Source organism: Lepisma saccharinum, chromosome 3 (genome assembly GCF_977018435.1).
Source record: "Lepisma saccharinum chromosome 3, izLepSacc3.1, whole genome shotgun sequence".
NCBI classification, from domain to species: domain Eukaryota; kingdom Metazoa; phylum Arthropoda; class Insecta; order Zygentoma; family Lepismatidae; genus Lepisma; species Lepisma saccharinum.
The window spans coordinates 13894964-13909205 of NC_139231.1; the positions used below are offsets into that span (position 1 = coordinate 13894964).

Below are 14242 nucleotides of genomic sequence, written 5' to 3' on the forward strand. Positions count from 1 at the left end.
CATGGCTGCAGCAACACAGGCCTTCCATCTGTTCCTATCTTGAGCAAGTTCTATATACTCTTTTCCATCCCTACCGATTTCCTTTAGGTCCATCTCAACGTTGTCCCTCCATCTTCGTCTTGGCCTTCCTACAGGTCTCTTACCATCTGGTTTCCCAACAAGAATCCTGTAAACTCCTCTTTCCTCTCCCATTCGTGCCACATGTCCTGCCCACCTAAGTCTTCTTGATTTAATTATTCTAATAATATCTGGACATGAGTACAAATTATGTAGTTCTAAATTATGTAACCTTCTCCACTCACCTGTCTCCTCATCCCTTTTAGGTCCAAAGATTTTCCTAAGGATTTTATTTTCAAATACTCTCAATTTATGTTCCTCTTTCAATGTAAGGGACCAAGTTTCCCACCCATATAATACTACAGGCAAAATTACTGTTTTGTATATTTTAACCTTTAGTTTCTTAGATATTAAACGAGAAGACAAAAGTTTATGAAGAGAGAAGTAACATGCATTTCCTGAATTAAGCCTACTTTTTATTTCCTCTTTAATATAATTTTCATTTGTTAATATTACTCCTAAGTATTTGAATTTGGAAACTGGTTCAAACGAGTTGTTATCAATAATTAGATTTTGATTATTACCTAACACTTGGTTTCGGCCTGTAAGCATATATTTAGTTTTCTCTTTGTTAACTTCCAAACCTATCTCTTTAGCAGTTTTGAAAAATATTTTAGCATTATTCTTAATTGTATTCACATCATCCCCCAGTAAGTCTACATCATCTGCATATGCTCACAACTGAGTCACACCATTTAATTTTAGTCCTTCTTTAGTTTCTTTTACCTTCCTTACAGCATATTCTAAGGCAAAATTAAAGAGCAATGGAGATAATGCATCTCCTTGTTTTAACCCATCATGAATTGTAAATTTGTCAGACATATTATTACCCACACGAATTTTACTTTCTGTTTCACTGGTGCATATTTTTATCATACTAACAAGCTTCTTAGGTATTCCAAACTCTACTAATATATTATATAATTTATCTCTTTTGACCGAATCATATGCTTTTTTGAAATCAATGAATAGCTGATGGACATTTTGATTATATTCCCACTTTTTTTCAAGTGTCTGTCTGATGTGAAAAATTTGATCTGTAGTCGATCTGTTACGTTTAAATCCACATTGATAATCACCTATAATTTCATTAGCATATGGGGTTACTCTTAGTCTTAGTTAGTTAATCACACTATAAACTATGTTTGAATTATATTTATATGTCGTACCTCTAATACTTTTTAAAATATATTTTAACACAATATATGTTCAACATAAGTGGAACTCCGGTCCTATGTATTTTAACATATTATATGTTCAACATAAGTGGAACTTCAGTACTGTGCTGAGTGAACAAATAAATGAGTGGAATAAAGAACCATTATAAATAACTGAGAGCTTCCATGGTGTTGTGGTTAGCATGACTTGCTGCTGAGACAAGGGTCCTGAATCTTGAGCCCTAGATAAGCCATGAGTGTTCTGCTTGTGCTTGTTCTCATTCATTTCACTATTCGTCCTCAGGGTCGCAAATCAGAGAGAACTGACATACATCTCAAAATACAAAAATAGAGAAAACAATAAAAATTCTTCTTGTTCGGTAAATAACACTTTCTCCATTATGTACAGAATTACAAATAAATTCAAACAGTTTACTTACGCTGTTTCCAGTTGTGGCTTATATTTCAAAACCCTCAACATTGCAAGAATCCTAACAGCAGTCTGTTCAGGCTCCTCTTCCCGTATATCCACTTTGTTCCTTGTGTCAATTTCAGCAAGGACATCTGTCAAAACCTGCAAAGAAATATACAGCTTATGAAATATCAGTATATTAATCCAGTAATTCCCAACCAGAGGGTCATAAATCCTCGACAAACAGTGGGTGGTGGTAAGAATTCCAGATTTATGTTGAAAATATTTTCTAACAACTTACTTCATTGATATTTATTATCATAAACATCATAATGTTTGGAACTGTAGTTTACAATTAGAAACATGCAAAAGTGTAGAACATTGGTTCTTAACTGCCATCGTGACCTCCTGGATGTGGGGGTGGGGGTGGGGATCTGCAAAGCCTTGAAGATATGTTAGCCTGTATAATTATCACAAAATTTCAAGGAAAACAGCTCTTACAATTGTACAAAAGTCTCTGAATGTTACTGAAAATGGTTCTTTATTACCATGCAATTAATTGGACATGGTGTATTCTAACACTACGTCTGACTGCCACATGGGAGACCCAGGTTCGATTCCTGAGGTGGGTGATCTAAGGTCGGAATTTTTCTGGCCTTGTCCCCTGCATAAAATCAGCTTTGGGGCTCACCCAGCCTCAAATCAATAAGTACCTGAAAAAGGGGGGGGGTAAAGGTGGTTAGAGAATAATGTTTATCACATCACCTCCAAAATGGGGAATGTGAGGGGACTTACACCAACATCCCCTAAATATGCCTTCATGGCAAGGTGCTATATACACAGAGAACTTCACCTTTACACTACGGTTCAAGAGAGCACCTCTTCTCTCATCTTCAGGTGTATAGTGTCTTTTTGCTGGTGGTGGGGACAGAACCTACGGCAAACCTTGTGCATTAATTAACTATACCCTGAAAATCTATACATTTAAATTACTATTTCTATTTTCTGAGGAGATGGGGATATTTGCTTGAATTGTACACCGGGATGGCTTATAGGATTTTGGGCTACTGCTATATTTTTCTGTTTCCAATTTGGTTCTTTGTGTAGTACTGTTATGCTGTTCCATTGAGTTCTATGCAATTCATTCCAATCCCATAATTCATTTTTCCAACAATGTCTGTGCATAAAACAGGTTTGCAGTTCACCCAGCTTCAATGGGTACATGGGTGTAAAGTTGGCCAAAGGAGGGTGCTGATCACTTCACCTCCAGTATGAACAAGATCAAGAATGTGTTGAGCCCTGCCTTCACACTTCCCTTACATGCCTCCATGGAACAACAAGTTTATAACAAATCAATTGATATCATAAAATTCAAATTTATATCAATATATATATTTCTGGAAATGTCCACTGTGAGCAAATGGGAAATATTGTTCATGTCACATGTTTATTACAATTAAGCATCTTGACATTTCATCACAGTACATGTATAATACAGCGTGCTTCAAAATGGTTTGAACGATAAGAAACCGTTCCAGGAGCGATAAAACTTTATCAACAATTAAAGTTCTATGAAAATACTTTCAACTATATCCTCGAGTTTTGTTTGCAACGGTCGTAGTAGTTCCAAATTTCTCCACTAGGTGGCAGAGTGATAAGTTCCAAAATGGCTGCCTGTGGTGCAGAGAAAGCTTTTTGCGTCCTACAGTTTCATGTTTGTCGGTCTGTTGTTAGTGTTCAGCGTGAGTTTCATACAAAATTTCGTAAAGAACCACCATCCAAGAACTCCATACGTAAGTGGTATGATAAATTCATGACAACGGATGCATTTGCAAAGGAAAATCGTCCGGTAGACCGTCCACGTCTGAGGCAGATGTCGAGAGTGTTCGAGCTAGTTTTCAACGTAGCCCCCAAAAGTCTACAAGGAAAGTGAGTCGAGAGCTAACAATGCCTCGAGCAACTGTTTGGCACGTGCGTAGGCGTTTAAAGATGTATCCCTATCGAGTGCAGTTGTTACAACATTTAACACCTAATGATCACACGTCCCGCAAAAATTATTGTGAGTCATTTCTAGTTATACAGTGGTGATGATGATTTTATTGACAAACTTTGTTTCAGTGATGAGGCTACGTTCCATGTGACAGGAAGAGTGAACACGAAAAATGTTCGCATCTGGGGGACTGAGAATCCGCATCAAATCGTTGAAGTTGTGCGTGATTCACCGAAGACTAATGTGTTCTGCGCCATTTCATCAACCAAAGTGTTCGGTCCGTACTTCTTTCACGAAGAAACTGTGACTGGACAAACATTCCTACACATGCTTACTACATTGCTTATGCCGTAGCTTGAACGTGCCAGTGCAAATTTCATCTATCAACTGGATGGAGCCCCATGCCACTTTCATCGCCATGTTCGAAATTACCTTAATAACAGACTGCCAGACCGCTGGATTGGGCGATCTACTCAAAATGATCAACAGTTACTACGTTGGCCACCAAGATGCCCGGATATAACCCCCTGTGATTTTTTTTTTCTCTGGGGACATCTAAAAGACATTGTGTACAAACCTCCTCTACACGCAGATGTCAATGAACTGAAAGAGCGCATTACTGCTGCAGTGCAAACTGTTGATGCAGACATGTTGAAACGGGTCTGGGCAGAATTGGATTACCGAATTGATGTATGCAGGGTAACAAAGGGGGCTCACATAGAACATTTGTGAGATACTGTGTTCAAAATTTTATCAAAAAAACTTGGACAGTTTTAGGAATTACATGTAAAATTTAATGCAATTTGGACGAAAAATAAAAAAATATAAGAAGTTGAAATCGTTCACATCATTTTGAAGCAGCCTGTACATTACATTTATTTCATTACTTAAAGTTTCAGATAAAGTACTGAATGACCATTTTGTACTGTAACTGTAACAGCCCAAAAACAAAACAAAAATAATACAAGATGACATAGAAAAAATTAAGAAATTACACATACATTTTAATGATTGTCAGAAACTCTATACTGGCAAGAAAATGTCAACATTTCGAGGCAGGTTATTATACAGGGTGTCACAGACCACAGAAACGTACATAATAATATAACCCGTGGTACTTCTCACAGGAGCCAATTTTTTTCAAAATTTCAGATTTAGTCAAAATGCATTTATGAGAGACTAAACAGTCAAACTCTTTGAAATTATAGGGACCAGTACCAAATTTTTACAAACTTTATGAAAAAATATTTCTGTCATGAGTCAGTTGTGCAGATGGTAATAAGAGTACTTTCTCAACATACAGTTTCATCTTGGGTTCAATAACTTTGTTCCCTTTACCCCCTGCTTCACAATAATAATATTGAATAAGAATTCAGGCCTGTAGCCAAGCAGGGGCCAGGGGGGCTGAGCCCCCTGGCACTGAGGTCAGCCCCCTTGACATTAGGTAAAACTATTTTGTAAAATTTGTTTGCAGTGAAAATGTAGACGGCACATATTACGAGGGTCATTCGGAAAGTAACCGCTGTTGATGCGTGGAGCTTGTAAGCTTGTTGTTTGTGTGTGTGTGTGATTTCTTATCTATACATGCACAAGACATACAAAATACGTAGGTTCAAATTACACAATATAACTTTAATGCATGGAAGCCATTCACGTCCATATTACACACGGTTACTATGACAACCAATCAATAACATGCTATACAATTCCTCTTATCATGCATCTATCATCTCCTCCTGGAGTCTCTTTTTGTTTCAAGTGCTGGTCTCACCATATCTATCAGGAGGTCTCCTAAGTCTGTCCCTGCATCTGTATTTGGTTGGTTTTAGTTATCTCTTCCCTCTGCTTCCTTAGGCTGTCCTGCTGGTGTCGAGATGTTTGGATCAGGTAGATCTGTTGATGAGGGATTTTGTTCACACTCACGTTTTCGTAGCCACCTGACGTGTACCGTTCGTGTCGATCCGTCGAACAACTGCACTTTATATATTAGACTGTTGCCAACTCTAGACAATACCATTCCCGGTACATGCTTCGGCGAATTTACCTTTGGGGTCTGCACCCAGACTGGATCATTCAGAAGATATGTAAGAAAAGTTTTGTCAAGTCTCCTGCTCTCTACTCGGTCCCGCCGTGATCCAAGAAATGGTGAGTGATCCACTTGCCTTTCCTGCTCAGTCATATCTGTTACCATCCACCAGAGTCTTGGTTGAAATCCCAAAACGGAAGCAGAAGGCAAACTTTGAGTTTCTTCTAATCTGGAATTTCTCAAAAACAGAAGAACTTCTGCGATCCTCGCGTCCTTTTGTAATGAACTTAAAATGGGGTGTTCCAATACAAATTTTCTCAAATGGTCTTTAACGGTGCAAATATCTCTCTCGGGCATTCCGTTACTCGGACTATGGTACGGAGGTATGGTTAAGTGCTTTAATCCGTATTGTGAACAGAAGTTCTGGAAAGTTAGGCTACTGAACGCAGGACCATTACCTGACACAATGTTGTCTGGTAGACCTAAGTAAGAACAAGACTGTAATATCCAACGTATGGTTTCCGCAGAATCCAGAGAATGAACTGGCCATATGTCAACCCATTTACTGAATGCATCGACTTGAATAAGAAATTTCTTTCCTCTGAAGAAAAAGTGGTCTACGTGTATTCTCTCTGCTATGCGTGAAGCTTCTGGCCACTCATTTATAGGGCCTTTTCTTACTTTCCTCCATTCCGATTGACAAATATTGCAATTATCAACATTTGTCTATGTCCTTGAGCATCTCTGGCCACCAGTATATGGACGAAACTGCATCTTTTATAACACGGGATGCTGCATGATTGGAATGTAGTAATTTCATTACCTTTTGACGTAAGGTGGGTGGCACAACAATCTTTCCCATCCAGCTAAGGTAATCATTCTCCACAGATAGAAGACGTCGTCGCTCAAAGAAAACACGCAATCCGGATTGAATATCTTCTACAGATAATCTATTTGGCCAACCATGCTTGGCAAACAAAATTACCTTGTTTTAACAGTGGGTCTTCTAATGTAGCTTTTATTACTCTTATCCTGAGGAGTAACAAAGTTATTTTTGTGTGCTTGCGAGAACTGGAAACATGGTTTAAATTTCTGTGTCCCAGCAAATGCAACTAGATTAGGACTACATTCCTTTTCACGATGTACGAATATTTGTGTTTCCCGTTCAATTAATTCCATTGGAAGCACATCATCTTGACATTTTGCTGGAGTCAATGTAGGTTCAGATAGTAATTTCTTTCTAATGGCATCAGACCGAATGCCTACAATTATTTGCTCTACAATGGCTTCCTGTAAGTACTGGCCAAAACTACATTTAAGTGCTTGTTGCTTAACACGTACCATAAATCGTGTTCCATTCTCACCACTTTCTTGTATGCATTGCCTGAACCTAAAACGTTCAACATATTTGTTTATTCTCTGGCCATAATGCTTAAGTAGATTATCCCTGAGGGTCAAATACGTTTGCCGTTCAACTGGTTCAGGTGCTAGGATAGTCTTCAGCACATTGAAAGTTTCAGACCCTATAACTGCAATCAGTATGGGTATCTTCCTGGCTTCATTAACATCATGAGCCAAACAAGACTGAAACCTCGTTAAATAATCTTCTATTTCTTCCGAATCTGGCTAGAACTCGGAGAATAAATTCAAACTGAACATATTTATAATTGTGAACAACTAAATATCACAATATCACAATATCGTAGACACAATGCGTATCACATGATTTGAACTTTATTCTTGTACAATTATTGAAATCTATGCCGTAGACACAATTTGGATCGCACTGAATTGAATTTGCCCTTGTACAATTATTGCAAACAATACACAAACCGTGTAATCTTGGTTCTTACCGTAGAAATTGATCAAGCCGACACAATTTCTCCTTGCATAAATCTATGCTGGAATGATGATCGTCGCATACTCTTCGTGACATCTTCATCCATACTTCTTCTCACGAAGACACACAAAGAATATCCTGTACGACTGCACCATAGATGTAAGCCTTGTTGTTTGTGTGTGTGATTTCTTATCTATACATGCACAAGACATACAAAATACGTAGGTTCAAATTAAACAATATAACTTTAATGCATGGAAGCCATTCACGTCCATATTACACACGGTTACTATGACAACCAATCAATAACATGCTATACAATACAAATTCTTCTTCTTCCTCTTATCATCTGTCTATCATCTCTAGTAGTTGGCAGAGCGCAACCGTTCTTACATCACACAATTTGTGATTCAGTAAGCTTCTAGCTGTGCTCGTGAGAATACAGTAGTGCCGCGTGTGTGCTAGTTATAACGTCACAAAATGTGTGTTGCCATCGAAAATCCCACCAAATGCGAGGTACGCGGAGTGATAAGATTTCTTTGGGCACAAAATCTGTAAGCGGCAGACATTCACTGTGAATGTGCTATGACAATCACTTCTGAAGTTTACTGTAACACTTTGCAGAAACTGAGAAGAGCCATCCAGAAAAAAAACGTCATGGTCTGCTGACATCTGGGGTTGTGTTCGTGCATGACAATGCACATCCTCACACTGCTCGGGGAACACAAGACCCTTTGCACCAATTCAAATGGGATGTTTTTTGATCATCCCCTGTACAACCCGGACTTGGCTCCTTCTGATTTTCATCTGTTCACTCACATGAAGAAGTGGCTTGGGGCACAGCACTTCACTGACGATGAGGATCTTTAAAATGCTGTGACAGCTTGGTTGAATTCCCAGGCGGCCAAGTTTTATGCAGAAGGGATTTGTAAGTTGGTGAAACGCTATGACATGTGCTTGAATTTACATGGCAACAATGTTAAAAAATGGAGGACAGTTGTACCATTCACATGTAAAGTAAAAATTTGTTGTATCTATGCGGGTTTTTTATTCACAGCCAAACAGCGGTTACTTTCCGAATGACCCTCGTATGTTCCTCACAACTTTGATGAAGGATAAATTCAGGGGGTATGAACAGCAGCTATTACATCCGTTCATCTTATTTATAATAAGAAGTCTTAAGTAGCGGCAAGTATCGCATTTAGGAGATTCTCTTCTCTAGACTTAAGAAAGTTTCTTCACAGGGGAGCTTCTTTATATCTACCTTCGTTGCTCCTGTTGGGATCTGCCATTTATACAGATATCTGTGACTTTCATATTATTAAGCAAATTCCCTCCCCATCTGCCTCAAAGGTTAACAGGTCCCAAGTTTTGGGAACGAAGAGGAGTTTTATTGTTTCGGCCGGGGAGTGGAATGTACTGTAGGCCCTATGATTGAACATTGTCCATCTTTTCTTGTATAATATAAATATCTGTATCATCAAACATAGTATGGAATGTATAGTAAGGGATGATTTCAGTAGCAGTCAATTAACACTTCAAGTGATATTTTAATTGATATAGAAAAAAGTAGTAATTTGTGTGATATTTCTAAACTTTATGTAACTTAATGACCCCCTCCCACCACACACATAATTTACCTTCATTTAACACTGTTAAACTTTTGAAAAATGGATTTTGTTTACAAAGCCCCCCCCCCCCAATAAGCTGTCAACCCCCACCCCACCTTGGAGATCAATTCTGGCTACGGGCCTGATAAGAATGTCAAACACCTTGTTCCATCAGTATAAACCACAGGCAAGAAATTCCACTCAGGCACTGAACACTGACATCATTAGAATGTAGCCCAACACCTTGTTAATTAATTGTTTCAGTTCTTTCCTTCTAGCAAGACAAACTTTTGTTTTCTTTTTGGGAAACGACTAAACCAAAATAAATTTCACCATTGAGTTGGCAGCACAGTCCATAGACTTGTAACTTGTATTGATTTCTCTTTTTTGAACTGAAACATGTATTTTCTTAAATGAAGGGCTCGGGTGTAAAACATGTAAAGTGACATTTTGGTCATTTTGGAGTTGCAATGTGCATCGTGTAGTCCATCGTAAATATAGTCGAATCATACTCAAAGTGTTTCGTTTCGTCAACAGATGACGGAGCTAGACATGTTGAAAGTTATGGTATTTACCAGTTGTTTCATGTAAAGTATGGTAAGTAGCAAAGATGGCAGTGAAACGGATGTTACTGAATTGCAACGTGTCTTAGAAAGTTCGCGAGTATTGAGGCAACAGCAAAGATGAGAACGAGTTAGAAAAAAAAAGGTAAAGTGCCTCCCTGTGCATAGCACCATGCCATGAAGGCATATAGGGGGTGTGGGGTAACGCCCCACACTTTCTTGATCCGGTCGTGAGTGGGGGTGGTGATCAGCATCACGCCCCTGACCGCCTTTACCCCCCAGGGTTTCCCCCAGGTACAAATGTTATTCGACACTGGATGGGCGCGGCGCCGCTTCCATCGTTAGAAAAGTTCCCGGATTTGAACCGGCCGGGGATCGAACCCGGGACCTTTAGCATGGTAGTCAGACGCATTACCAACTGAGCCACCGTGGCCACCTAGAGTTAGAAAGTGTATATGATTCCCATAATGACCCGGAATATGTACCACCGACAAAGAATGAGGAGAATGAAGAGGTTGCCTATCAAAAATGCGACTAAAACTGTGTATGGCCACGTACATTCTATTTCATGTAAAACGTGGTATCTACTATAGATATCATTGTTTACATGCAGTAGTGCTCATAATGGCAGTTTCGAATTAAATTTTACTCTCGTACCTGAATGTGAACAGCGATCTAGTAGAGAAGCAGATACTTTTCTTCTACTAGATATAAATAACTGTAGTCACATAAAAATTTGTTTGATTTTTAATTGGGTATGCACATTTAAGGCTGCTTTAAGACACCATGCCTTACAAGCAACGTCAAAAAATGTATTACACTTAGGGGATATGTAATTTGATCTGAATCATAACAATTATTTGGAACAGTTTAGTTCTTTTTATAAAATATTTCTTTCATAAATCTGTAATGTGCATTTCAAAAGTTATAATATTTTTTTTATGGTGGACCTAATAATGTATTTGTAATTTAATTAACTTTTGTATTTATGATATGTGTGACTTTGATGAAAGCAAATTATTTTATTGTTGATATTGCAAATATGTCTTCTTCTTGGTTCGAAATTATAACTATTTTAATCCATCAGAGCTAAATATCAGTGAAAACTATTAAAAACTTAAGCCCTGTGAACATTTAAAATCACTGTTTACAAACATGTCAAGTTAATGAAAAATACAACAGAAAGTTACAAGGTCACAATTGTGTCTTCATGGATTTGCTTTATTTTACTTCACGCCTTGTGTCACTTTTGGCTTATTTGCGAAGATGGAGATGAGTGATGATATGAAGAAATTGATGAATAAGCACTCAAAAACATACATGCCCAGGCTGAGATTCGAACCCGCGATTTCCTAACCACTCCGCCACAAGGGCCGGTAATTGTTATCTTGAAGATAGAGATGTAAACTAGGGATGGCATTTTCGAAAAAAATTGTTGTTCGATTTTTGAAAATTAAATTTTTCGTTTATCGGTTTTTCGAAGAAAAAATATAGTTTTTTTTTTAAAAAAAAATATTTTTTTTTAATTTTTCGAAAAACTAGCTCAGGTTATTGTTTATTGAATAAAAAAAGGTAAAGTGCTCCCCTGTGCATAGCACCATGCCATGAAGGCATATAGGGGTGTGGGGGTAACGCCCCACACTTTCTTGTTCCGGCTATGAGTGGGGGTGATGTGATCAGCATCACGCCCCTGACCACCTTTACCCCCCAGGGTTTCCCCCAGGTACCCATGTCATTTGACGCTGGGTGGGTGCCAGGGTCGCTTCCAACGTTAGAAAAGTTCCCAGATTTGAACAGGCCAGGGATTGAACCCGGGACCTTGAGCATGGTAGTCAGACGTGTTACTGACTGAGACACCGTGGCCACATTGTTTTTTGAATAAAATTATTATTATTAAAGGCTTTCATTTTTGTGTTACAACTTGTTATGGTTACTATAAAAAGTCTAATGTCAAAATATTATTATTGAACTTGCATTACAAATCAGCTTGAATAAAGCGGTATCTGATCACTCATTTTGATAATATCGTTGCATGTAAAGCATGTACAACAATTCCTTGAACAACCCTCAAACAAATCACATGTAGAACCACCGAAAGAAATAATTCTGATGAAATATCATGTTTGTATGATAGTAAACATACAAGTGAATCATATTTGCTGTAAATAATTTAGAAATTTGTTCCAATTTGTAAATTAGATTTTTTTGAAACATCAACTTTCAATATCTCGAAACCTGCATTTTGTCACTTACCATATTTTACACCCGAGCCCTTCAATTAATATTATGATGCTCAAAATGTAGGGCATTTATGATATTTTTCAAATTCCACCCGAGAGCCAGACATAAGGCTAAAATGTAGGACATGTCTGGAAAAAAACTGACATCTGGTATCCCTAATGTTGTCACATTATGGCTAAAATGCATACAACCACAGTAACAACCCAATGATGAATCAGCAGCAAATATACTGCCATGTTCACAGTTCCAAACTATTCCATGTGCATCCGGTGCGTAGATAAACACAGTCGTCGGAGAGCTTGTTTTACTACTACTTATATCCCTGTATTTTCAACCATTTTTGTCCCTTGCTGCATAATGCCCTGATTATACATTACAGTTATGTGTTACTTTTCATTGAATGTTTGAGTTCTTTCCTTTTTTATTTTGTTAAGTATTCAGTGTGTCACAAACAACATGTATCAGAAGGACGAAGTGGATAAACTAAGCTGTAGATGTCAACTTGGCAAAGAGATTTGACATGTAATGCTAAGAGATAAATCCCTTTTAAATACGTGGTTTTTCTAGCATTTTTCGCATAGTTGGTTCACTTCTCGTTGGTGTACCGGAGGCCTTCCCTTGCTTTGTTATACAGTACATAATATGGCTGTTTGTACCTATATCATTTTTCACAGAATATGTGTGTTACTGGCAATCCTGGCACGCACCGCTTCAAGACAAGAAATGATGTCACAGATGCAATAAAATGTTGTGTTGGGTTGTCAGCAGTCAGGCACCAAATGAACAACGTCACAATGACACGTCATCAATAAAAATGTTACTGAGAAAATTTGTTTGTTTTGACGTTATCTATAAGTTTCTGTGGTGTGTGGGTGCCATTCAAATGACACCCTGTATAAACAGGGAGGGCTATAGAAAAGAGACCACTGTAGATGGGAGAGCCTTGTATGGGATTGTGAAAAAGCTTTACGTTCAGAATGGTCATGTGGATACTCGTATATTAAAATGATTGATTACGAATTCAATTCTACCATTGATGATTTTATGCAAAAATTTGATATCTGTTAGTTCACAACTGTAATAGACAAGTCATTACTGGTTTTCTGTCATGTGACTACTTCTCTGATTTTCAAACAATTTTTTCACATTAGCACATAGGTTTACACATGCAATAGCCAAATACATAATAATTACAATGATAATTTCAACTTTTTCCTAATGAATGTGTGTGAATTTTTTGTTTGATTTTTTTTAGCATCGCTTGATGAAATTGATGAAGGGACACTCACAAAGGATACCCATGCCCAGGATGGAAACCCTGGCATTGTAGTATGCTGTTATAACCAATCAGCCACCAAGGTTTAATTTTTTTATGTTTCTGGTTATAGACAATGTATGAGTTTCTATCTCATGTAAAAGTTTTTCATTTCCACATCTTTAATGTCATACAATGTTCAAAACCTTAGATATTAAGAAAAATTCTCATTAGCATACATCCATAACGTACATGGTATATATTTAAATTTTGATATTTTACAATCCTTTTCTGTCTCTTTAGGCATGATGATGAGAATGAATGATGAAATGGAAAAACAGACATTCACAAAGAAACACCTCTGTCCAGGGAGGTAGTTCAAGATGGATGATGGGGAATTTTCCACTGGTTATCACATCCCCATGCTTGGTTGTAAATATTCAGCCATTACTCTTGTGACTATTCGATAATTTTTTTTTTAACTTGTGTCATAAAATGTTCCCCTTAAATACCACATAACTTGAATACATTCTATATATGTGGCCAGCGAGACAACTATATACTCATCCGGTCACCGACAGATGAGGCGATGACTTAAAATAATAAAAATACTGCATTTTAAATATTTTAGAGAAGAAGTAAAAAATAAGTCAGAATATTCTCATATTTGTGTGAAATAAGCCAAGCGACACCATGAAATGGCTAGAAATACACAAGGGATTTGCTAAGTTTAGCGCATCGGAATGAGAGCCCAGTACTATTCCCCATGGCCAACACTCACACTACGTTTCCTATTGAAGGCAACGGTGTTCGCTGGCCCAGGTCATCGCAGAAAATGTGCGAATCTCTCTACCTGCTCGGAAGACACCCGACGACCACTTGAAGGTCTGGTCGTAAAAGGCCTTTTTTTCAGCTCCCATGTTTTACAGTTCCCTGACATCATCACGATTAAATTTTTTCCGAGAGCTATTTCCATCATTGTAAAGCATGCAATGCAATGATCTAATACATGCAATTAGTGATGTCGTGAG

The 14242-nt window shown here is 37.9% G+C and overlaps 1 protein-coding gene across 1 annotated transcript in view; it reads right to left on the minus strand.

Annotated features, from left to right (window-relative positions):
* Positions 1-14242, minus strand: part of LOC145984919 (intraflagellar transport protein 81 homolog) — a 106603-nt gene that overhangs the window by 85926 nt on the left and 6435 nt on the right. The window contains exon 3 of the mRNA XM_083118317.1: positions 1715-1848. Within this exon, the coding sequence (XP_082974443.1) occupies positions 1715-1848 (134 nt within the window). The remainder of the gene's footprint in view (positions 1-1714; positions 1849-14242) is intronic.